The sequence below is a fragment of the Chinchilla lanigera genome, unplaced genomic scaffold (assembly GCF_000276665.1).
Source record: "Chinchilla lanigera isolate Chin_1 unplaced genomic scaffold, ChiLan1.0 scaffold00036, whole genome shotgun sequence".
In the NCBI taxonomy this organism is placed as follows: domain Eukaryota; kingdom Metazoa; phylum Chordata; class Mammalia; order Rodentia; family Chinchillidae; genus Chinchilla; species Chinchilla lanigera.
This window is the reverse complement of record NW_004955437.1, coordinates 15,350,063-15,375,980: the sequence shown is the minus strand read 5'-3', so window position 1 is coordinate 15,375,980 and position 25,918 is coordinate 15,350,063. Positions and strand designations below refer to the sequence as shown.

At 42.2% G+C, this 25,918-nt stretch overlaps 1 protein-coding gene across 1 annotated transcript in view; it reads right to left on the bottom strand.

Moving 5' to 3' along the window:
* Kcnma1 (potassium channel, calcium activated large conductance subfamily M alpha, member 1) overlaps positions 1-25,918 on the bottom strand; it is a gene marked incomplete at its 5' end in the record, with an annotated part of 707,467 nt that overhangs the window by 81,294 nt on the left and 600,255 nt on the right. Inside the window, 1 exon segment of the mRNA XM_005389908.2 lies at positions 10,731-10,824. Coding sequence (XP_005389965.1) covers positions 10,731-10,824 — 94 coding nt within the window.

The following is a 25,918-nucleotide window of genomic DNA, read 5'->3' as shown; positions in this document are numbered from 1 at the left end:
CTCTTTTGAGCAATTTCCTTCCCTTTCCCAATATCTATTGTACGTTTTGGGTTCCACTTAGGAACAGTTAATGCTTTATTTATTTATTTTTGACCCATTTTGCGTGCTTCTATCTGGTAATCTGAACAACTAATTTGAAGACAACAATATGTAACAGAACAACCATTGCTGAATTCCTATCTTCTTGTTTGGTGAAATTCTGTATCATTTATCATTTTTTTTGTTTTTCTTTTTTATTGTCTTTAACCCTTTGATTAATCTTGCATTCTTACATCTGGTAATCTGACCAACTTTGAGGCAGATAAAAATATGTAATATAACAAATAAATAAATGAAATGAGCTGTTTGCCAATGCAATGAGTTTCCTATTATTGAAGGCATTTTGAAGAGCTAGGGATGGGGGGGCGGGGTTAATTATAAATGTTAGGTGAGCCTGAAAGGCCGCACTGAGGAGAGAAACAGCTAGGATTTTGGAAGTATTGGGCACTGTTGGGCAGAAAAAGGCCAGAGGCACTAAATAGGTAAAGAGGATAAGGAGGGTTAATGGACCTGAATATATAAATGTTGGTGAAGGGGCCTGATTCAGTCCACATTTTGGACTGGGGAGCAAAGATGAGCAAAAAAATGAATTGAGGACTGTTGCTTTATAGTTCCATTAAAGGCCAGCAAGGTTCTCCATGCAGTGGATTTCTCTGCCTGAGAGGGAGCCTGAAATATGAGTCATTCCAGCAACTTGAGAATCTGTGATTTTATGAGCCAGGCAGGATACATTTCTTCATTATGTCTGTCCCTGTAGTCATTTTAAGTGCCTTAGATTAGCTTACACAACAGATAGATCTCTTACACAGGTGGGGAGTGATGAGTCAGTTGTCTTCAGGAATTTCCGCCTCTACAGCAAAAATTCTGGAGGTTAGGCTACTAGAAGAAAGGCCACCCATTTGCCATTGAGCAAGCCAGCCAATGTTTCTGTGATCTGTGGAGGCCTGCAGGAATCAGGTAGTTTGGGGTATATGAGAATGAGGATCCTTACAACCCTCTGAATAAGGCATCCCAATATCTTCAGTGAAGACAATGATGAAAACCACTTCCAAGGGCTCCCAGGCAACTTTTTGAAGGCTAGTTAGTTGAAACTGAGGACCAGTACTGGATATTGCCTTTCATGTTGTGTTTCCTCAACCCACAAAGTAGTCCCTAACTTGCCTCATAGTTAATTCAATGCTTATTTGTCACTTCCTACTTAGCCAATGTACATGGCTTATTTTAGAATAATGGAAACTCTATGAGGAGAGTTATGGCTGTTGTATCATCGATGTGGACTGAATCATGCCCTTTCATCAACATTTATATGTTCAAGTCCATTAATCCTCCTTACCCCAAGAATGTGGCCATATTAGAAGACATGGAACAGACCCCACCTTCATGAACCTCAGAAGGAATCAAACCTGCTCAGACACTGACCTTGACTTCTAGCCTCCACAACAATGATGAGTTCAATTCCTGTTTCTCAAGACACCAGGTGTATGGTACTTTGTCACAGCACTCCTAGCTAATCAACGCAATAATCCACCTTGCAGAAAGGCAGGCACCATGCATCAGATAGCCCTCAGCTAATGGCCTTGGCTATCCTTGCATCTCAGGTCTTGCCTGTTCATGTCAAGGGAGAAAAACCTATTACCATCGCTTCAGGAATGCATGAAAAGATACTAAAGGTACAGAACATCTTTAAAGAGATTAGGCCAATGTCTGTGCCTCCCCAAACCCCAACATTCATACACAATTACACCCACTCTGCCCATGTGGTACCTTCTCTCTAGGCTTTAGCTTACCCTTATATGTGAAAATTGATACCAATGACAGCCCAACCAGAGCAAAGAGAGCTGAACTAAGAGTAGCTTTCCACAGGAGATGCTTGGCAGTCAACACCACTGAGGTCAGGAAACCATCTATTTCCTTAGTGACAACCTAGCACCGTGGCTAAAAGCACTGGCTCCAAAGCCAAAATGCTCGTCCTCAAGTTTTGGTTTATCTACTACTTGCTAAGTTGTGTCTTGCCTCAGTTTATTCATTTGTAAAGTGTCATCACCATCCTTACTTAATGGATGCAATTGGGGTGAACACATATCATGTATGTTGCATAGCACTGTACAGAGCACGTCTTCACCAATTCTTAAATACTATTACGATTATTCTTACTCTATACACTTGGCTTAGGGCCCATCATATATTCCTACCTCTGATTGTCATGAAAGGAGGCAGGCAAACTAAAGTTCCATAATAAAGACAGAGAGTTACTACTTTGGCCTGGGCTAATGCAACTGCTGCTACCATGATGAACAGTTACAATGAGATGAACCCTTACACATGCGGCACTGAAAGTTTTCCCTGCATTTAATGACTTGCCCATCCCAATAACACTTACAGGCAATTTCTGCTATTATCTACCCTTCTGTATGGGTGGGAAAGAGTGGGTCACAAGGCTCAGGTACACAGCAAGTGAGAGGAGAGGCAAGATTTCAAGTGAATAGGGCAGCTCAACCAGAAGTCACTGCTGCTAGGTTTCTGATACCCCCCACTTGCTATGTGTTGTTCCTTCTCCACTGCATTGCCCAAGTCACAGCGCCCTGAACTGTAGAAAGAAGGAAACCAGCCTCATGGGAATTTTTGAAATACACAGTTCATGTCAATAACCAGAAGAAAATCATCCCATGAGCCCCACCAAGACAACGCGCTAAGGAAAGGTTTTAGTTTATGCTGGGTAAGTCTTTGTCATGTCCCAAATATCTGAAGACTTGGTTCAGGAATACCCACCTTTTATAATAACACAGAAGCCCCAAGGAGTTAAATTTTTTATATTGAAGCTCCTTGCATCTCAGCTCATACCTCCAACATGCACAGCTAGAAATTAAGCATGCCTGAATTCCAGTAAAGAATAAAAGACACTTGTTTTGAGGGCTCACAGAGCAAGAAATGCCACTTGCCATCAATTAGTCTCAGGAAGTGAACTAAATGCCCTGGTACAGCAGAAATGCAGAAAGCTTGCCTTGAAGACAACAGCCTAAAGCAAAACCACAAATCCCTTTTCTAGCAAACCTGCTGTGAGGAAGCCAGTATTATATTTTAAAGAACACAGTTCCCCTTGTAGGCAAATACAGCAAATCCCAGTCTGCTGTGGAGCTCTGGGTTCAGTGCTGGACTTCAGAAATTTACATTAAAGTACAAGGAAGCATACAGATAAGGTTGTGAAGAAGGACAGTTAGAACTTGAGAATGGCATCTTTATCCCTGCTTGATTTTTCAAGACCTTGTGTCTTATCACACAATGAGGCAAGCATCCCATGGAGGCTGGCCCTGCAGTGGTCTTTTTGGGAAATGGGAAGCTGGATAAATTAAAGGTGAGCGTCTTAACTTTTCGTAAGTCTTTTCATCTAAGTGGCAAACCCTGGCTTTACTACGCATCTATTATATCAGGCATCTCGGTGGGCATATTAGGGCATTTCTGAGACCTGAGAGTATGGCTCCAATGTTCCTTATAAAGACACCATCCTCAGCAACCACTGAGACAGAAACTGGTTCCTTTCCTAAGAGCCCCCAAAGAAGTGTAAGATGCTCCTTCAGTGGTAAGACTCTGTCCCATCTATAAGACGGCTAACTTCTTTAGGGTGAGGATCTCTTATTTTTCTATTCCATATATATTCAGGACCTACTAGAGGTCACAGGACTTGCTCAATAAACAATTTAACTAACAAAAAGAGCAGCTGAAGGACTGCTAGTCTCTGAACACTCTTGAATCAGTCAACAGACTCACCATATCTTTTCTGAGAAAGCCCATTCATTTGGATATCCAGGGACAATTTCTTTTGAGCTCGGCACTATTTTTCATTTGCATTAGAACACAGAATATTCACCATAAAAAGGGAATAATAATGGGAAGAGAGACTCTAAAACGCATCTCTAACTAAGCAAAGTTGCCTGGAGCTTGCCTGCAGCCAGCTCCTTTACCTAATCAGCAGGGAAGAAGCCTGTGTGATGTCAACAAAGGTCAAGATGTTCTCAATAAAGCAAACACTCAGCACTGCAAGGAGAGCTAGGCCCCCATCATGACTTGCTCTCGCTGCTCTGATTCTTGGAAGAGGCGATCCTCAGAGCTGGCCCCAGACCAGCCTGATCAGCATCCCCTGGGAGCTTGGTAGAGATGCAAATTCTGTAGCTTCAGCCTCTAGAGAGCCTCTATATGGTTTGTTAAACCCTATTAAAGTTAGAAAACATTAGTACCAGCTGAATCAAAAGGCTGTTTCCATTCAGCAAATTCAGAACTAGAATAAGGCAAGTCAGATGCCTAGAGTGCAGAATTTAAGGTGTATCAGAAGCCCCACCCTAGTCCTGGCCCAGCTGTTCAAAAGGAGGGTTACAGGGATGATGGGACTGACGACAAAGCCACATCCAAGATGTCTCTTCTGACTCTAGGTGACCCTGGAACTTCAGGGGTTGTGCTATACTTTATGGGGATTCCTAACCTGGATCTACACTAATGACTCTCTTGCCTACCCTAATTCCATGAGAAAAACAAATAAACAAACATAAATAAGCAAGATAACTATTAGTTCTTGAATAGTGCAATACTTGTAACTACATTGCAGTGTTCTATATGCCGTTCTGACCATCCTTCCTCTGTTCCATAGAAAACAACCTTGCATCTAGTCCCTAAACCCTTGCGGACAATGTTCGGAGTGTCAGGCCCCACAGGTAGCTCTCTAGACTGGATGGGTTTCAGGTGGTCTTCATTGCTGGATGGGTTTCAGGTGGTTTTTTCAAAACAGCTTATATTTTGGTACGCAGCATGATAAATGATTCCAACTGCATTTGCCTCATTCTTGGGTGACTTTTACTTCTAGATTAGTACCATTTCTTGCTATTTGTAAGGACCTTAACCTTTGGATTCTGGCTTCTGCTTGAACTCATCTTTCAACACTACGTCCATCCTCCTGGTAACAATCATTGCCCCTGAAACACGGGTTACCAACACCTTGGCCCTAATCTTCACACCAAATGGGTATCCCTGGGGCCACCCTAACAAACCTTTCAGAGTTGGTATTAGCCATTTTGGCAAAAGTAGGGCCCCTTTCAGCTTCTCTGAGTCTAATCGCATTTTTGTTTCCACTTCTATCTAACACATCATTTCTTGTTAGATATCCACCTTTCTCAGAGGAAGAAAGAAATCACTGCCCTTCAGCTGACATGTTCTTCAGTAGTAGAGGAGACTGTACAAGATTTTTTGAAAGAAGAAGACAGGATAATGACTCTCTGCTGAGCAGGAACTTGTCCAGGGACCTGTGTCAAGTCCAGCCAAGCCTTCATATCATGACACCCATGATTTATTTCTTCTCTCGTCCCACAGGCCACTGTCATATGCTATTAGTTTGTGCATTAGAAGGTGAATTTACTTAATAGAACTGTCCCCGACTTCTTCCTTTTGCTGCCCAATGCAAGGAATTGTGAGGGTGGCATTCTGCCCCCAATTCTGAGTTGGCTCGGGCCACTTTGCCAGTTTGTATTACTAGAATCTGTCACATTGGCAGGCTCTGCTGTGGGAAGTCCTAACAAAAAGGCCCCATGAAAGGTACAAGTCAAAGTAGAGGGAATGAGGTTTAACAGGCAGATGAGTTTATTTCATTTAATGAGCAGTCAATGCCCAAGAGAATAATCTGTTTTCCTCAAATCATATTTCTCCTCCCATCAGGGAACCTAAGGTCCAATATTTTCTGCATCTCACGACATGATACCCTCCTCAAGGTGTTCAGTTTCTCTGTTTGGGGTATTGTTAATAATTGGCCTGGCTGAGAGCTATCTTTTTGTGTGAATTGTCTACCTGCCAACATCCTACATAAATCTCCTTGGTCTATGCGTCTCTACCTCACTCCAAGTCTCAGGACCAGTGTCAGGAATGATATGCATTCTTCCAGGGAAAACTGTCTCTCTGAGACCTGGGCCATGGCCAACCCTCCATGGTTTGGTACCCAAAGCAGCTGGCAGAGGCTGAGGCTGAGTGGACTCCCTCTTTTATACTTCTGTGCTTATGGTCCCCAGAAAGGCCCTACTGGGGGATTCCAAACCCACCTTTATATCACCACCAATGACACTGCCAAATCACTTAGGACTTTGCTTCTTCACAAATCTGCAAGGGTTCCATTCCTCAAAGCCTATGACAGGCAAAAGTCTTCAGGACTGAGTCCCAGAACATTTTTATATTTTCAGCACCTGTGATGTCACTCCAAAGACCCTTTGTTCCAGCCACATTAAAACAATTGCAGCATTCTGAGCACTTTCCCTATTTCTGCCATCTTCCTAATTCAATGAGACTTAAGTTCATTTACTGGACTTTCTATACAGTATCTGTGTCTCAGCTTCCTCATCTAGAAAATGGAAGATTAATAACTTCTCATAGAGTTGTAAAAAGGACTCTGAGTTCACAGACATAATACTCTTGGGATGATGATGCCTGGCACCTGGTAAACTATAAAGAAGAGCAGGTACTAGTATTAGCAGAGAATTTGACTCTGATGGGGACTAAGTTAAATGACTCCTTCCCAAACCAAGCACAGCCTCTAAGACCAAAATAATGATAGCTCTTTCTGTTCTCATAGCCCATGCTACTATGATCTCTAAGTCACTACTATGGTAGTTTGCTATATATGTTTGTCTGTCTCCTCAGCGTTTTGAGGATAGGGATCTCACCCAATTCATCTTACTTTAGATCTCCCAGAGACCTTCCACAATACCTTGAACACATACGGTTTTCACCAAGCATTGCTGGATGGGACTTAATTTGAGGACAAGAATAGGAGCAGGCAGTTGAGGGACATGGCCTTTTGGGGTTCTGTTTTAGCACTCAGTGTTAAAGACCAGGCATGTTCTCGTTATCACCTACTCGCTGGAGAAAAATTCCTGTTATGCAGGATGCTCTGGTGGCTACAGTGACTTGAAGGTGGCCAAGGGATGAGTTGAATGTGGTTGTACCTTGCAATCTTAGCAAGGATTTCAGAAATCTATAACTCTGCTTTAACTGTAGTCAAAATGGCCTTCAGTGTATTTTTTATCCTATGCAGACTGTTCAGGGACTAAACACAGGGCCTTGTAGATGGTGGGCTGGTGCTCTATCATTGAGCTACACCCTCAGCCTTAGAAAATTTTCTTTGAATGTGGTCTGTGAGGTTCCCAATCAGGAATCCTTGACTGAGACAAAGTTCTCGCCCTCCACAGCTCAGGAGGAATGGGCTAGCCCATCAAAGTGTTTTATACAATTGAGGAAAGTTGTGGGGATGTCTACAAAGTACAAATCCACTAAGTAGAAAGAACCAGGTAATAAGTGCTTGGGGGATACTTGGTGGAAAACTAGGAGGAACTCCTTAAATAATTCCATGTGAAATGACCAACATGGAAGACAGATAAGAGGCAGATGGAAGATGGGACTTGGGGACCTCGGGGGCTCACTCATCAGTGGGTGTAGAGCTAGAGGTGATCCATCATTATGCCCATGTGCTTGGCGTGCAATGCATGCACTCATTTAGCTCTATCTGGCTGTGAGAGTTGTTTTCTGTCAGGGTGGCTAAAAAACATACTACCTCAGGATCCAGACACAAAACAAGGCTGTTCACCTAATGACTGTGCAGAGAATTAAGTGACACTAAAACACTAGGGTAAGCCCGATATCAGAACAAAGGAGAGACAAGGACCATTAGTGGAGAGTCCCTCTAGCATTTCCTGCTGGCAGATGATTTGGAAGAAACCCTCACAAGAGCATGTTTTATCCGCAGAAGCCACAGTGGTAAATTAAAGTCCAGCCTGGCCCATTCTGGGCTCTCCAGTTTCTCTTGGAGCTGTTCCTATCACTGCCCATAGGCCACTAAAACCTGCCGACACTTGGAATGATTGATTCTGTTCAAATAGCAAGCTACAAACTCGTGTTGAAAAACCCACTTCAGAGAAGTCATTAGCTTCCTCTATGGATTCTCTGAGGTTGTAAGGAATAGGACCTGGGAGTCTAATCTTCTGAAGTGTAGCAAGAGGATGTTTGAAGAGGTGAGGGGAACTGGGAAAGTCACAAGGCACTGGGAGAGCCCTTCTGCTTTTTGCCAATCAGCAAGAGGGATCCACCAAAAAATAGCCCCTGAAGCTTTACTGCCAGGGCTGGATAGTCAAAGGCAAACCACAAAGCTCTTGGATTTTTTTGTTTTTTTTTACTTCATTCAAAAACTAGAAATAAAAGAACATGAAGAGGGCTCAGCAGAGGCCCTGTTCCTTCTCTTCTTCATTAATCATAGCTCATAAAGTGCCTGGACGTGGAAAGTCATGGTCAAGAAAGACATTGATGCATGATCCATTCCACCTGAGCTGCCATGGAGACCACTGTGGGTGGGTAGGATAAAGCAGCCCTGTGACTATAGCTGTGGTTGCAGCAGCAGCAGCGCACAAGCACCAACCCGAGCCGCTCCAGTTCTATGGCTTGGCAAGTTTCGGCTCAGCACCTGACCCCCGTTTAGCAATTCTGATGTACCACAGAGCAGACAGCTCTAGCCTGGGATGACTGCCTCCCTCAGCCCCTCTCCGGCAGGCAATGAAAGCAAGATCCACTTTGAAAATTCTCCCCCATCATGCAAACTGACATAGGCATGCTTTTCAAAAACCCACAGCCAATCTGTTGATCATTACTTATTTACAAAGGCCTTCGGGCAGAAAGTCCTGTAAAAACCATACTTGATACGGTATACACTAGCTTTCTCTGCTTGTGGAAAAAAAGAGTCCCCCCAAGGCTACCTCAAACCATCACTTTCTATTGCACATAAAATGTAGCGTGTAACACTAAAGTATTTAATATATATGGTATAATATATCTACAGGAAAGGCATTTGTGTAGAAGTATGTTACCCTGGATTTGGTAATTTGATGTTTTGCTGAAGGCTACGACTTAAAAAAGCCTCCACCTCATACAGGAGACCTGTCATCTTGGTACCCAAGAGCCAACAGAATAAAGAAGTACCCTTAAGCAGCAAAACTTTGACACAGCTTTGAAGCATATGAAAACAGTGTAACTCCTCAGAATTATTATTACTCAAGATCAAAGAAACGAACCATACTTTACATAGCAAACAGGGACAGAGAATTTGGCTCCAAAGGTTTCAGATTTTTCAGACTTCTCTTTATTTATTTATTTGCTTCTCTAAATTTAGGCAAAGCAAAAGCACCTGGGCTTTTTCACTCCTTTAAATGGAAAAAACTATTAGCATTAGATAAGCCGATTACCTAAAGGTGAGTAAGGAGGAAATGAGCGCGAGCCTGACAACTGGCATCATAAAATGAGAGATTTGGCAGTTGGTACATTTTATTCCTCCTCATAAACGGTAAACAAGAATGTAAATCAGAAGCACCCAGCAAGGCTGAGCCAGGGGAGGCAAGAACTCCTAAGGAAATACTTAATGGGAGAAGCTGGTCATAATGGCAAAGGAGAGAGGGCTGAGTGGGTCTCCCACTGAGAGACTGTGTGCCCCACTGGGGAAGAAGGGCAGCCGTTATCCTGTCCCAGATGCATGTGGAAAGCCAGGAGGCAAGAATATCATGGAGAAATGGGCCACAGAGATCACCATGATTGTGTACCAATGATCCAAGGAAAGAAAGGGGCCAATGGTAAAGAAGAAAGTAACATCAAGGGGCAAGGTGTTCCGATGGCTGGGAACACTTAGGGCAGCAGTGCACGTCTGAAATCACTCCCGTTTCATGAGGGCTTTAGAGAACTTGGAGGTCAGAGGAAATACGTGTTGGGATTTGTGGATGAATCTGTAGATGAATGAGAAGCAAATGGGAGAAGAGAGAGAAATGGTCCAAGAAAGGGAATTGCAGAACTCTTGAAATCTTGTTTCACTTGGTGCTTCTTAGAGAAAGCCACAGTCAAGAGAGCAGGAAAGGAATAAGGAAAAGAAAAAGAAGGAGGAAGACAGGGAGGGAAGAAAAAAGAAACGAAGAGAGAGAAGATGAAGGAAAGAGAGGGAGGGAGGAAAGGAGGAAAGAAGGGAAAGAGCAAGGGAAAGGAAGGAAGGAAGAAAGAGAGAAAACGAAGAAGAGAGCGAGCAGGCTGTATTTCATAATTAATACTGCTTTTAGCCTGAGCAGAAATGAATTACTTTTAAACTTTGCTTTGGCAAGTCCACAGATTATTAGACTTTTCTTTATCAGTCAAAATCAATTAACAGAAATTTGATTTCAATCGACAGGATAAAAGGAAGGTAATCTTCAGGTTCATTTTTGATTGTGATGATACATCTCACATATGGCCTTAAGTACAGAAAACAGTCCTCGGAGGGACTCCAGCAGAAAGAGATTTGCCGCAGGCAAACTAACCACAGAGTTCCTCTGATTGGTTCCCGGCGTCATTAGTGCCACCGCTGTTTAGGAACTACACACAGACAGGACATGGTGACAGCTAAGACTTTAAAGCCTATGTATTTTTCAAACAGCTTTTCAAACTGTTTTTCATGACAGAATTTTTTCAGCTCTATCATTAACTGCTGACAAGCTGACAGAATAAATACTCCAGCCTTTAAGAAGCCATCTAACGATCCCCTCCCCCGCCTGAGCTGGCTGCGGAGGCGGGGGGAGTTCTGGGCCTGGCCGGGGTTGGGGAGGGGGCCAGGAGGAGACAAGAAGGAGCCAGAGAGGGAACCAGACCTTGTGCCTCCTTACCTCATCAGCTTCGGCGAGGAGTTGGGCGAGTTCCTCATGCCCCCGTTGCGTTGCTTTTTTTTTGGTGATAGCGTTGACGGCTGCTCATCTTCAACTGGAAATACAGGCAGCTCATGAGATTAGGAACAGTTTGAGGGCAGACTGCGAAATACAGCAAGATATCAAAGGACACACACTCAAGGCTCAGTCACTCACTAGGAATTCAGGGCTGTCTTTTAGGACCCAGTGACAAAGACCAAATGCGTTAGTCAGAGAGGCCAGCTTTGAGAAGGCTGAAGCGACACCTCTTTATGCTCCAGCCTTTGAACATGCACTTTAAACAGACTAAAACAGCTTAGAAATGCCCTGCCATAAGAAAAAAAGAAATTGTGATTTATCTGCATACAAAAATACATATGCATGGACAGTCGATCATTCTTAGAGGTAATTTTGGTTACTCTGTCAGGTAATCGAATGAGTTTTCTTGTAACCAAAATCGGAAATAAAGTTATATTTCCAGCCTGCTGCCAGCCTGCTGCCAGCCTGCTGCTTCTCCAGATGAACCATCTTAACTGGTTCCCAATCCCTGCATGCCCCAGAGAGAGAGGCCTGGAGAGGATTTGAGACCTTGAGGGCCAATGTTTCAGTCAGGACTGTGAACCTTGGCACGTGCTGGCTCAAGAATCCCCACCCCAATTCGGCTCTCTGCCGTCCATCTGCCAAGAGGGAGGCCAAATGGGGTCCTTGCTTAATTCTTTAAGACAGGAGACCCAGGGCTGGTGAGGGTGGACAGCGAGCTGGAGAAGGGCACTGGGATGAAGGAGGAGGATGCCATTGAGTTGTACCTCTGATGACGCAGTGCGGGGCAGGGATGAGGGTAGTGGAGAGGATTGGAAACCAAAAGCTGTTTTCCAAAAGTCTGAACCACACGGACCACTAAGCAATGTGAAGCTTCACTCACAAACAACACAGCACACTCTACTGCTCTTGCCCAAAGACACTCACTAATAAGCTTTGTCGATGTAGTAGCCTGCATCATGCTTCTTTTTAAGAGAGCTGCTTGATAATTAGCAGATGCATACCCAGCCTGTCACCCAAGGGCATCAGCGGCAAAATTCTAGTCCTGCTCTCCCCGCCCCCACCATCCGGGCTAAAGCTGTGATGTCGAGAAGGAAAAATAGGATCCTGGGATTCTTAGAGTTGACTGCAACACAGACTAGGAGGAAGCACCCCTGAAACTCAGAATGCACGGAGGTCACCATAAAGCTAAGAAAAGAAATATTAGCAGTGATGATATTGAAAGAAGCTTGAGATATGTTCACAGTGTAGGAGTCTCAGGTGGAGGAGAAAATACCATCTCCACTACTTGGTATTATCCAGGAAGACGCATACGTGGGCATGCGTAGTATGGTATTCTCTGAAAGCTCTAAGTCTATTAGGTTATGATACATGATTCAGAAGAGATTCTAATAGTCCAACCACCCTCCAAACTTGCTTCTGAGTATAACACTTCTCACATTTTTCTATTGTACTGTCAGCCTGGGGTTGCCCAATTCTGGCTAACAGAGGGAAAAGGGAACAAGAGTGTCATGTGAGGTGATAGCAGTAAAAGAAATAAAGGCAAGAATGCACCTGCAGATGCCCACAGCTGCTCACCCCACCCCATGCTCCCTCCTGTCTCCCACCCCTAGGCCCCACTCAGGCTGTGTCTGTATCAGTCACTTAGCGCTGCAGGCAGAGACTGTGTGGCTGGAAGGATATCGCATCTTATCAGAAATGAGTATCCACAGCAAATCACACAGAGACTAAACAGCACTTAAAAGATTAAAGGAAATAAATACAAGCCACATAAATGGTATTGAAAAAAATCACTTAGAGGTGATATGCATCTCTCGGCAAGCAAACAGGCACTCTGAGCTTGACCTGAATTCATCTTCCTTTCAGAAGATGGGAGCCTGGGTGTCCAAGGCAACAATGGTATGGAAACATGTGTGCATGTGTGTCTGTGCAAGTGTGCATATACTTGCACATTTTCCATCGTAGAACGCAGTAGGGACATGTGCAGTGAGTCTATCATTAATACAAGGTCACTGTCAATATGGGCTGCTTGCAGTAGTTGTATTGTATTCAGAAAAACCTAAGTTAGTTGTGTAGTATGCTAGGCTAATAGTGTGTGTGTGTGTGTGTGTGTGTACTAATGGAACAAGTTCAGTTCTTCTCTTTCACACAAGTCTTCTGAAGTTTACAATGCGATATTCAAAAAGTTCTCTCATCCAATCTAGTTGACATGGCTGGCTTTATTCAATGCCGCTGGGTGAGACTAGGGTCCAATTACAGAATGGTTCAGTACTAGTTATAAGATTCAGACAGAAGTCACCTTCACTGACGCTGCTGATGGGTTCCTTTGCTTCCCCATTTGTCTTGGGCCTATACTAGATAATCCACTATGGTTAAATGCCCACTATCCTCACACCTCCTTGCTGGCTGCTTACTTCTGTGGGTCTTCAGCTGGGAGACCTACAAGTTAATACCTGGTAGCCAGCTCCAGGACACACCTCGTTTAGGTAGTAAAGTCATGTCTTCTATACAAGGAAACTATTTGTTTTCATTGCAATTCAGAGAGGCCATCCATCATAATCATACTGCATTTAAACAGGGATTTGTTCTCTCAAATGAAACTGTGTTCAAAGCTTTCTCCTGCACTCAGGTCCTGGAAATCTGTTCCCTGAAGAGATGGGAGAAAATGTCTTCAGCTTAAATACATGAACGTTGTGTAATACAGCCCATTACATATGGCTTAGGTCTCACAAGAAAAGCAGGGATAATTTCTCTTTCATAAGTAGGATATAAACCATATTTAATTATTATCCTTTATATAGGTTCTACCGATTTCTGCGCATTTAAAGAATGCGGATCTAGGATAACTTCTAGTTAAGCTATAAAATATAATTTTCATTTCATGGCTTCTGTGACTACATGTGAGGAATAAAAATGGAATTAAAAGGGAGACTTAAATTTACTTACTTTCACAAAAGACAAATGTGTTGAAGTAATGGGTCACTACCTAAGGACAACGCACATTTACAGGCTCGTATTTAACCTACTTTTTGGCTAATTGCAACACAACTCTATCTCCGGCATTTTCACTTACTTGCTTTTGTGCAGAGGGAGCTACATGAAGACATGATTCTTTAAAGAATCCTGACTTACCAGCTTCCTTAAAACACAAACAACTTCAGGAATCTAATGTGGAATTTTTATAGGAGCTGAACTCCATCCAGTCTCCAAGTACTCATAAAATTCAAGGGCTTGTTTTTGCACATCCCTAAGTATAACACTTAATGTTCTGTTGTAACTTCCCAGTGCTCCCTTGTCTAATAGGCACCAAATCTAACAGTTTTACAGTTTGGGAAGACTCGTGCTAGAAAAATGTCAGGCAAGTCTAATGAGGCTTCAGATCCCCTGGTTTGTGCTGGAGTTTAATTTAAAGTTACAATGATGTTTTAACATGTTTGCTTATACTTGACTAAAGAGGATTCATTATTTCAATGACATAACCTCCAGACAATGTTCCAGGAATTGATTTAAGATGTGGTGGTAATTCCAACAGCCTTAATGCAGAGTTGAACATCTGTAACAACATTTCAGTTGACTTTTCATCAGCACTCTGTTTTCAGGCAAGAGCAAAGCAAAGTCTTCCAGAACCACTGGCCAGAATAATTCTGGGTAACTGCAAAATGATCATATATTTTACCAGAATTTTTTTTTTAAAGAAATACCTTCCTTTTAGCTTCCTTGCCAGGCTGCAAACATTGTGTCAGGGTTCACCACTGCCTCTCTGGGTCCTTGAAGTGAAATGGGACAAAGATAGCAGCCTTCAGCTCTCCCAGTAACCCAATAATCCAATGCTTGTATGGGATGGACCCATCAGTTAGCTCCTGCCTGGGGCATATTTCCTCTTCCCTGTCTCCCCAGTGAGATTAAGGGGAATGAAGCCCTTTGAGACTTAAAGGTGAGTTTGTTGGCTGGAGTGAAGAAATAGTTCAAAGCAAATAAACTCAGAAAAGTAATAAAAAGCAAACAACCCATAAACATGAGTCAACCAGCTATCTCTATTACATTATTAATCACCACATCTGGAGAAACCCACATCTGTACACACTTAGCAGGTCATTAGTAATGTCATATTCACACTGGAATCACTCAGAGTAAGACTCATGCAAAGTGGTTTGAACATAAAGGCATCTAGCTAACAGGGCTTCCGACCGAAGTCTGGAGTGAGCTGCTAGCTTGAGGGTGGAGTAGTTTTAATGATTATTGTTCTTTATGGCTTTTCTGTTTGGTATTTTGCAGCCCAGTAAGCTAAAGGCAGGCTGAAATCCACAGTAGTATGTCTCATTTCTTCAACTAAGCTCAGCATGTTAAAGGGGAACACGGAAGAGTGCAGGGCAAATATTACAAATGGGGTCGGGTCCCAGTCCTCCTTCACCTGGCTGGGTCACAAGCCGAGAATTGGGAGCTGCATTCTTGAACTCAAATGAGTCTTTGTGATAGCGTGATCTAGCTTCAACCTTGACTGCCAAACAATAAGGAGAAAAGAAAATGGAAATTAAACCTTAGTGAAATTTTTCGTTACCAAAGTTCCAAACCAATTTTAACACTGAACAGAATCATAGCTTTGGATTAAAATGGAGATTTCTCCCTCACAGCTGAATTGCAGGGGTTTTTTTCTTTTACCCTGATGACTTCCTGAAATTATTTTTGCTGTATTATTATCATTGATGTCTACAGGGATAATATCTGTAAATTCAGAAGACAGTCTCCTTTGTGGAATAATTTCAAAAAATATCAGAGTTCCCTTCTCCCCAGCAACATACACAGATAGATAAAATCTAGTTTAGCAGCAGGATCAGACCCATCGTCTCCTGCAAACTGTTAAAAGGAATCCTACAAACAAGCATTATATACCAAGCCATCATCCCTCAGTGTTACGCTACTGCTTTTCATCTCAGACTGCTGGTTTGGTCAGCTCCCTTGGTTTCAATAATACCTAATGTGCATTCAGTGCATGGGTTTGCCACTCCTAGGAAGAAAGATTGCGGGCCCAGTGGTGTGGCTCGGTGGTATAGCACTTGTCTAGAATGCATGAGGCCCTGGGTTGGATCCCCAGCATTGCAAAGAAAAGAGAAAGAGGAAGAGAAAGAGGAAGAGGAGAAGGAAGAAGAGGAGAAAAAGAAGAGTAGAGAACAAAGAAGAGAGAGAGTGATGTGCAGTATCTCTCTGTGTCTTCAGTGAAAAGCAGGTGTGTATTTTTAGGCTCCATGTTGTTCATTTATAAGTAAGGCTAAGGAGTAAGGAATAAATTGCTTGGATAGAGACCTAATAGCGTGTCTTCTATTTTCTGTGGGTTTGTCAACATTTCCCCCACGAAAAAGGCAAAAAATCACAGTAACACGGTCGTTTTGTAACATGCAATTCACCATGAACAAATCTCCCAGGCTAACTGACCTGTCTTTGACATGACTACTAACTTGTACCAGGAAGTCTGGGCCAGTTAGTGTTCAGGGTTTTAAGGTGGGGCCACAGCGGGCGACCCTTGGCTTGGAACACAGACTGGTATCTCTTTACAGATGGATGGGTATTTCCTGTCCTATAATTACAGACTAACAGACCACCTGGCCGCCAGTCACACAGACGGGACTGACAAGGGGGCGTGGATGTTTTCTGAAACCATGATGGATAAATAACAACAGCAAATACCAGGTAAGTAAGCCAACCTGCGAGTTGGGTACCAGAGTCATTGTGAAAGAGCCTCTGATTGCTGTTTCAGATTGAATCCCTTATTGGAAATGCCGTGCGTGTGCCCATCAGAGATGCTGAGCAGTTGAACGTGGTGAGGATGAGGGTAGCCAGAGCCACCTTCTAGGCTGAAGGGCAATGGGCGCTTAATACCACAGCAGAGGGACTGTTATACCTAAAAAGAGAGTTTCCGGCCTGACAGTCTTGACACATACCATATCACCAAGAAGTCTGAAGGTATTTCTTTTCAAGATTTTGGCAAACAGAAATACACAGATAATAAAAAGATGAAGGACATGGCCCTAAAAAGCAACTCCCCCCCCCAATCACAACGTCTCAGACCTATAAAACTCTCTACACCTGAGGAATCATATGTTCATATACATTATCTGGCAAGGTAATTTTACAACCTATAGCTGAAAGTAGAAAAATACTTTTATTAGAAAAAGTCAGAGAGCATAGATTAAGAAAACAATCTGTCATTCAATGAAACGAAAATGTGAAAGGATTTCTAAGTGGCCCATCCTAAGCTAACAGGGCACAGGAAACACCAGCCCCATGGTGGGTTGGCAGAACAGCAAAGAGGGGCTTGTTGATGCTGTTTCATTTCTGGCTTTTGTGGAGCTAATAGAAGAATGAGGAGGGAGAGTTTAAGGAACAATAGGTTATGAAGAAGTTAATCACAGGGTGCATTTCTGGCTCTATTCACTGCCTAGGAAACCTGAATTGTACAAGTTTGAGTCCATCAACACACAGTAATGGAAGAATTCAGCTCCTACATGGGAGAGAGAAAAAATACTATATAAATATATATTAACAGAATCCACATGACCTGTACTGCAATGTTCTCTACATAAAGACTGCAGGCCTAAGAGATTCTCTAGAACCAAATTGGTTAGATGAGATGAACCTCTGATACACATGCATCTGCCACCCCAGTGTCAAACTACAAATCGTATGTCTCATATGTATCCCTGTAGGAGTCCAATATTTATCAACATCCCCTATATCTATAATCTCAGCTCACATAGCTTTACTAAGAAACTCAACCTGCTATAATCATTTGACCAACACTTCGTTCTGCTCAGTATTTGGTAAAAAATTTCTTTTGGAGATCTGCTGGTGGCTTAGGCCTCCTTTCTTCCTTCCTTTCCTCCCTCTCTTTCTCCCTCTTTCCCTCTCTTTTCTCCCTCCCTCCTTCTCTCCCTCCCTGGTTCCTTCCCACATATGCAATTGGCAAGGGGGTGTAGATGTTTTCTTAAGCCGTGATGGAAAAACAACAAGACATTCCTTCCTTCTTTCCATTTTTTTTTTTAAGAAAACACTGTCTCTATTGCCCCAAGGGCAAAGAAAAGTCTTAAGCAAAGATCACCACACAGTAGCTTCTTAGAGATGAAGCACAGAGAAGAACAATAGAATTCTAACAGAAAATACACAACAGCAATGAGAAATACAGTAATAACCCTGAATTATTAAAATGGAGCTGGGAGGTTGGGAAAGTAGTAAGAGATAGAATTTTCACTGTGTTTTAGTCAAACTGGGGATGGGAAGTACACAGCACCCAACTAAGAAATCCCCTTCCTAACTGTATCTTCCTTCTCTCCTTACTCCATACACTAACCAGATGACAAAGGCTTTGAAAGTAGAAGGTAGCCCTGACTCCTGCTTAGGCCTAGCATATGTGGTGCATGTCGGTAGGGGACAACAGTGAAAATAGGGATGAAATTTGCCACGTGCCAGGCACCGAGAGCTGTGTCCTTGCCTTTCAGGGGTCAGCAAGCTGTAGTCCATCACATGTTTTTGTGCAGCCTGCAAGCTAAATTACATTTTTAAATGGGGGGGGATCTAGGAATAATAATATTTCCTAACACATTAACATGATGAAATTCAAATTTCACTGGCATTAAATAAAATTTCATGCTACCGTAGCCAGTCATTTGTTTACCTACTGTCTATAGCTGCTGTCCCTCTACAATAGAGGTGAGGAACTTTAATAGAGGCCATATGGCCTGCACAGCCTAAGGAAAGTACCAACTAGGTGACCCTGGACAGATAAAAAAATGTGCTCATCCTTGCAGAAATTTAATTTTTTTCAGTATTCTCCCAGCTTTCCAGTTCTCTAAAAGGAAAATGCTCTTCCCAACCCATAAGGATAGTCAAATTATAAAAGAAATGCACATGGAATCCACTAGAAATGCACAGCTCTGGGGACAAGAGGACCAATAGGTCATGTAGTTACCCTAATGTCCCTACTACGCAGCCTATTACTAACCCTGCCAGTCCACGAGACTTGACTCAGGTGAATTTCAAATTTTCCAACTTAAGCTAAGTTGGATTCATCCACCCAGTGCTTGGAGAATCAAGGCAAACCACATCTACTGTGAGAAATTCCTCGAAGCTGTCAGTGTGTGCTGCCAGTCCACCCTGCGAGAGCCCCGTACAAGACAACAGATTAACCATTAGAGTAGATATGTTGAAAATATACAGCTTCAACCTTTCCCCGGCTAGCTCAGAGCGATATAGAGATGATTATTTCAACCGTCAGCTGCCGCATAGATTTAAACCCCTGCACAATAACTCCTGGATTCATCTGCCCCTTGTCAAACTTGCACAGCTTTAGTTGGAGGATACATGGTGTGGCAGTTTCACTGTGAATCCAGAATGATCCAGACGGCTGCTGTCTCTTTGTTAACGGGAAGCCAAACTGATGAGTTTGTAATGCATTTCTTATCAAAGGTAGTCTCAAAAAAGAAAATGTGACCCATCAGCTTGGCTACAATTTCATGTATACCAGATTATGGGCTTAATCAGAACATCTCTGTTACTTTCTTGGAGAAACAGATAATTCCACATCCATCCCATTAAAATCATCTTATGCCAATGAATTATGTATTTATGAATTTATAATTATCCTTGATTTCCCCTCCTGCAGTATATTTAATAAAATCATCAGCTGGAGCCTACAGAGCAATAGCACTTAATAAATACAAGCACGTTAATATATTTTTTAAGTTAATGATGATCTTTTTGAGTTATGTCTAAAACGATCATTGTGAATAAAAGAACTGCTAAGTTTCAACCCATGCTTTTCAGAAAGACAAAATGGACCATAATGGAATTTATGGAACCTGCAAAGGAACTTTTTTCTAATATGGTTTATTGCCAAATAGATTTGAATTTATTACAGGTTAAATCAGGTCTTTCTGATATTATCAAGAGAAAATGCCTGTAAGATGCCAAACAGCTCCTGGCACATTGAAAAGTCTCATATCAATGGTTCTATCCTTTTCATTTTTGTCCCTGCTGAATTCAGGCTTACTTACTAGCATTCAAATCACTCTTTCTTGTGTCTTCAATTAAAATTATGACATTTTGTTCATGGATTTTTTTTTCTCATTTTGGTATTTTAAAGACACTGTATGAAATTCTCATTTATCTTGATTCCTGAGATTTTTGAGTGATAAAAATAGGTGACCAAGGAAAATATCTCACTCTAGTTCCGGCTCAGCTCTGTCCTTTTTGAGGGCATTTGGGGTATCATCTCTACCACCCCACGGAACTGGACAGGGCTGACAGAAAACGAGTTATTTTTTGGATCACTTCACGCTGTTTGCCTGAGATTGTTAAGGAAGGCCCTTGCTACAAATGTTTCCTCCTGGATTTGCAAATTGTCAGACATCCAAAGGAGTGGAGAAAAGATCATGCTGCCTCAGGAATCTGAGATTTGCCACCTGCCCAGGGTGAGAAACAGAAAAGAGAGATGGGGTCAGGTCTCTCATGGACATTACTTCAACCCCAAATCAAATTCTCCTGGTTAACACAATGCTAGTTTACATTTTCACTCTAGGGCAATAGCTTTTATTTGCTTATATGTTTTGACTCAAATCTTACCTTCTTTCCGTTGTTTTTTTTTTTTTTTCCTCCCCCTAAGCAGCTTCAAATAAACATGACTGGCAAAAGATGTCAATCATATTTTCCTTTCCATTTTCACTTTGCTATTTATATTTTAAAAAATTAATACTTGCCTCAATGATTCTGCTATTTGAAGACTAGCCTGGAATTTAATTGTGTATATCTGAAATTGTTGTCTAAACTCGAAGATGTTGTACAGATGAGGACCATTATTACTAACATCACAATTATTAAGGGTTCATCCATAAATACCATATCTGCCATGGAGCTAGCTGTGTCAAGAGCCCCCTGGAATTCTAATATGTATTCCAGATGGCTGTACTGATACTTTCTGTGAAACTCAGATAAAGGTAAAATGCATGGATCTTTAGTTCAACCCAGGTGCCCGATGAAGAATGTTCCGCCAGAACACTTTAGAAATACAGTACATTTTTAACCTTGGGAGGTGAGGACCAGCCGGATTGTGATTTTTATACTAAACATAGCATTTAGTATATTTCTATGGACATAGTCACCTTTTAAAGATGTTCTGAACTATGAAGTTATCATCTATTTCTACTATAATTTATCATCAAATGCATTATGTATAAAATTTTAAAAAGCTACCACCTACTACATCCCTTCCCGGTCAACACAGTCAGAGAGCAAGGTGTGGAATGTAGTAGCTGGGGCTGGAAGGGGTTGAGGGCTATTGTGGCCTCACCTTCCTTGGGCTCGAGGATACACTGATATAATATGCATTCCAAGAACTGAATTTGGGTCTGCTGATTATAATCCAGGCTACCAGAATTCTGCCTGCGAGAACAACATGAGGATATGCACTTCCGGAATCAGGTCACCTGCCCAAGATCCAGTTCTGATTCTTTGAAGGGCTCTGATCTAAAACAAGTTAGTCAACATTTCCATGTTGAAACATCTAGTTTTCCCTGCTGGACAGTTAAGGACATCAAGTTTCAGAAATTCTGTCAGATGCAATGTGATAATCAGAAGCCACAGTGTAAGAACCAAATACTGTCACTAGCATGCTCGGCGTGGCCTCACCCTGCTGGTCTACAGCGTTTTACATTTGGGACAATACTTAAATCTGAAGATTGTCCATAAAAATATGGATTTCTAACTTCTATTTACAATTTCACAGAATATTGAGCTCCTCTTCCAGGAAGGTATCTGTCTTATGGGCAGGATCTTACAAGAGGCTCGAGTACCCCACAGCCGAGCACAGGGCAAGAACCCCGGCTCACATTTCTGTCCCTGGTGCTGGCAACACATGTACCATGCCAGAAATAAAGATTTTTTTAAGGCATAGAACATCCCTCACAAATGTCAACTCTTAGTGAGTGGGAAGAAGGATTAAGCACAAAGGATTTGAAGCCAGTGCTGGGTTCAAACCTCATTTGGAAAATTATCTAACTTCACTCTCCTTGCTTATACAATGGGAGTAATGGGAGTGCCAGGTCAGAGAAGTCAGAGTAGACCAGAAACATGGAAGGTGTTTACCAGAGTTTCTGGTAAGCTCTTATTGTTATCCATCACTATTTTCCCAGCTTGGAGAAGTCCAGGAGCTTGGAGCTCTGGCGTCCTTCTGCACAATTCCAGTCTGCTATCTTTCTATGGCATTCTGTTTACATGGCTTCCCACTGATACAGTATCCAAGAGGTAGAACAAGGTGGGTACCCCACGTCCACCCTTATGGAGAAATCAGCCGTCACCTTGGTCCTATGTTTCATATGGCCCTAGTGAACCAGTCAGGTCAAATAACTAGGTTTGCCAAGTGTCATAAAATCAAGCAAAGCCAGAAAACATTTAAATGGTCCTCGACTAGAGAAGGCTGGGGCCATTCACGGCTGTAACAAATCAAAGTCAGATGGAAACACGGAGAAACCCTGCTGTTGCCTCCAAATTAGGGGAAATGCATGCTGCCTTGCTCGCTGTGAGAGGCTCTTTCTCGGGAGTTTCTGGAAAGAGGCCATGGGGGTGACGCCTGGTGGACGGGACAAGGGAACGATGGGCTGGGAGGCAGTGACTCCTTCACTAGCCCTTTTCACTATGGCTTCCTTTCACCTAACTGCTCTGCTGGTCCTTCAAGAAACAGGCTAAGCCTGCCTCCTCCAGGAAGCTTTCCCAGATCACTGTAAGGGGGTAGACTTTCGCTCGTCTTTAAGAATTCCTTGGCACTTTTCATCTCTTACCCTGATGCCTCTGTATTTTTGTGGCATTATTAATCTGTTTTCCACTCCAGTGTGTCCCACTCTCCCAGCTAGACTTTAAGTTCCTCTACTGTAGTTTACACATTTCCGAGTCTCACAAATTGAGCCTCAAGTAAGATTCCTAGGAAACTGCTCCTCGTAGCCAGGGAGGTGGTGTTACAGAGAGGAGAGAAACAAAGTAGTGGCCAGGAACCCCAAGTTGGAGGCCTGGCCTGGATCAACTGTGTGGCACCAGCAGATACATTCCCCCTCCTAGGGACTTGATATTAACTAATTACAAGACCTTTCTTGTTCTGATTTGTGGCGATTCTGGGCTAACTGCTGTCTGCTGATCCTTGGCTGATATCAGAGGAACCAGCCCCGGCCTACGGGCCTCATAACTATCTGGTCACAAGTAATTGCCCAGCATTTCCTACCAGACTCAACCCAAAGAGCTACAGAGTAGGAAAAGCAGGATTCCTGCGCCAAGGAAAGTGTGGTGTACCTCAGTGGTTCTAAACTCTGGCTTTCAATAAAATGAACTGGAGAACTTTGTAGAATAGCAGGGCTTCAGTCCCACCCCAGATCCATCCAACATAAATCTAAGGGCACTGATTTTTTTCTTTCCTTGCCAATTTTTTTAAAAGATACTCGATAAAAGAGAACTACACATTTAGCTGGAGAAATAAGACTGCTATATTAAAAAATTATATAACAATGATTCTTAAGCTACACAAAAACAACAGTACAGAAGATGTTGTAGGATAATGTCCAGTGACAACTAAATGAATGCCTGACAGTAAGCAACTACAGAAAGGTGTTCAGAAGAAAAATGGAAGTCTTGGAACAAGAATAGGATGGTCCAAGACGTCAGCGTGACTGTCTTGTACATCCCTGGAGCTGAGCGCAAGGTCTGGAAGCTTTGAGGCTAGGCAATCCACAGGAACAAACTGACAAATACACTACGGAAAGGCAGTAAGGTGTGGGAAGAGCGTGTTAGCTAGAGGGAGGAGCTTGAACAAAAGAGTTCCTGCCAGAAAACACTAAACCAGGGAACTTAAGAAAACTAGTTTGGCTAGGACAGGAACATGTATCCAACAGCACAGCTGGGTGCAGCAGGGAGGGGTAAGGGGCAGAGGATGAAAGACTTCACATTCCAAAGAACAGAATTTGGACAGTATCTGGTAACAATCGGCATCCTCTGGGAAGTACTTTTCCTTCACTCTATATATTCAGATTCAAAGATGCTTGTAGATGGGGTTTGCAACTTGGAAAAGCCTATCAAAAACTGCTCCCCTCAGCCCTCTTCCTTTCTGGTTGCTTAAAAGTCACAAGGGTCCAAGATAAGACACACAGATAAGTGCACGGAACTAAAATGAGGAGGCCCCCTGCAAAGACCCAATTCTACTAGAGTCTTGACTGTATACTGGGGAGTGGATTGAACAGTAAAATAAAGTTATTTCATGCTTTGGGAGAGTGCTGAGAAATTCAGGAGGCTGATTTCTTAACAGAATGGCCCTGTTCACCTAACCCTGACTCCAAGATGGTTATTTTCTATCTTTAACCAAAAGTCAGTTTCGTGCCCTCTATCAATGGTGGTGGCACATGTGACGTAGCTGGTTGTTTGTTATCACTGAAAGCTCTAAAAGGTTCACCTCCACAGGAAACTGGACAGAAAGCCATCAGAGCTTGTCTTTTACATGAAAACTGATTGTAATCCAAATTCTAGAACATGTTTTCAAAAAAGCCAGCGTATGAAAGTGAATTCACCATGAAGAAAATGTTTCCCTGATTCTCCGCTGTTTCGGTTCATCTGGTCAATAACTCTACAGGATATTCTCTGCCAAACCAGATAAGTGAATAAAATACGAATGCACATTATTCTACTTAGAACTTTAACCAGATCCCCCCCTCCTGCATACCTGAGAAAAGTTTAAAAAGCTCAAAACAAGGAAACCTTTATTGGATTCTCAAAATGAATGTCTTAAAATGATTAAGTTACAAAAAGTATAAAATATATGCATTCAAAATGCTTTATGATCTAATAGGAAGAACTTAATAATGAAGAAAATAAAGAAAGGAGTCCTTCTGTGATATATTTAATTCTCCTGTTTCCTGACCTCAATAATCCACCGCCTCCTGTGTAGATCGTCACTTACTCCCAAATACCCTGTGTGAAGGGAATACTGTAGATTTTTAAAAGTTGGTAAAAGGAAGTGGCTATGTTTTTTTAAAGTTCAAAACAGTCCCATGAATAAAGAATCAAAATGCCATTGCCTGTATGTCTGTATTTTTGGGTCACTGACAATGTCCAAATTGATGAACTGATCAGTTTTGCTGTAAACAACCTTATTGAAAAACAAAACACAAAAACTCTGATCTAGTTTGTTAGAATTTTAGTTTTGGCTGAGAGAGAAAAGCAACATCTTTGGTGAACTTGCAAGTCTGGAAATCTTAACAAAAGCGCATCATGCTAAAATCATTTTCATATAGGACATTAACCAAGTGTATCGGTCACCTTTATAAAAATGTCCCTCATTGTCCTGGTGGGGGTAATGCCTGGAAATTAATTTGTATAAATAAATAGACAAAAATGGGAACTTGTTACATAGCAATAATCGGACAGCAGAGGTAAGCCAGTCTATAGAGAGATCTGGCTTTGTGCTTTAGTCACATTTATTGAACTAGGACTTTCTCCAAGTGAACATTGTATCAAGCAAGTTGGACTTAAAAGAAAGATTGGAAATTGAGAGGTGTTGCCTTACTAGAAGTATACGTCTTTTTTAAAAAACAGCTTTACATATTAATTTTAGAGAATAAAGGAGATAATCATTGGAAAGAGAAAAAGCAGAAAGTGGGGAAGGGCTAGCACCTAGACTCCAGCCAAGAAGTGTTTCCATTTATAGGGAAGCAGCACCACCTGGTGGTTGTATTGCACTTTCAGCCCCTCTGTGGTTTGGGGCCAAGGATCTTGCAATGTATGCATAAATACACAGCCGTATTTCTCAACTGCTGTTATACATAAGAATTTTATTACCAGTCGGCAGATTTCTAACACACTGGCTGCAGTTTAATAATCCTCTATTACCTGAAGTATGGGTTATATAAAAACCAAGAATGTTAATTGTTGACAAATCAATTATAATATGTAAAGTAATGTAAGTCACCCAGTAAATATTCAAATAAATCAAGAGGGATAGCTCCTTTTGTTCTAACAATGCGTTATTAAACACCACAACTTGATCACTTTCATAAAATAATGTTCGTGCTTTTCTACATATTAAGAAATCAGGGTAAAAGATATTATAATCT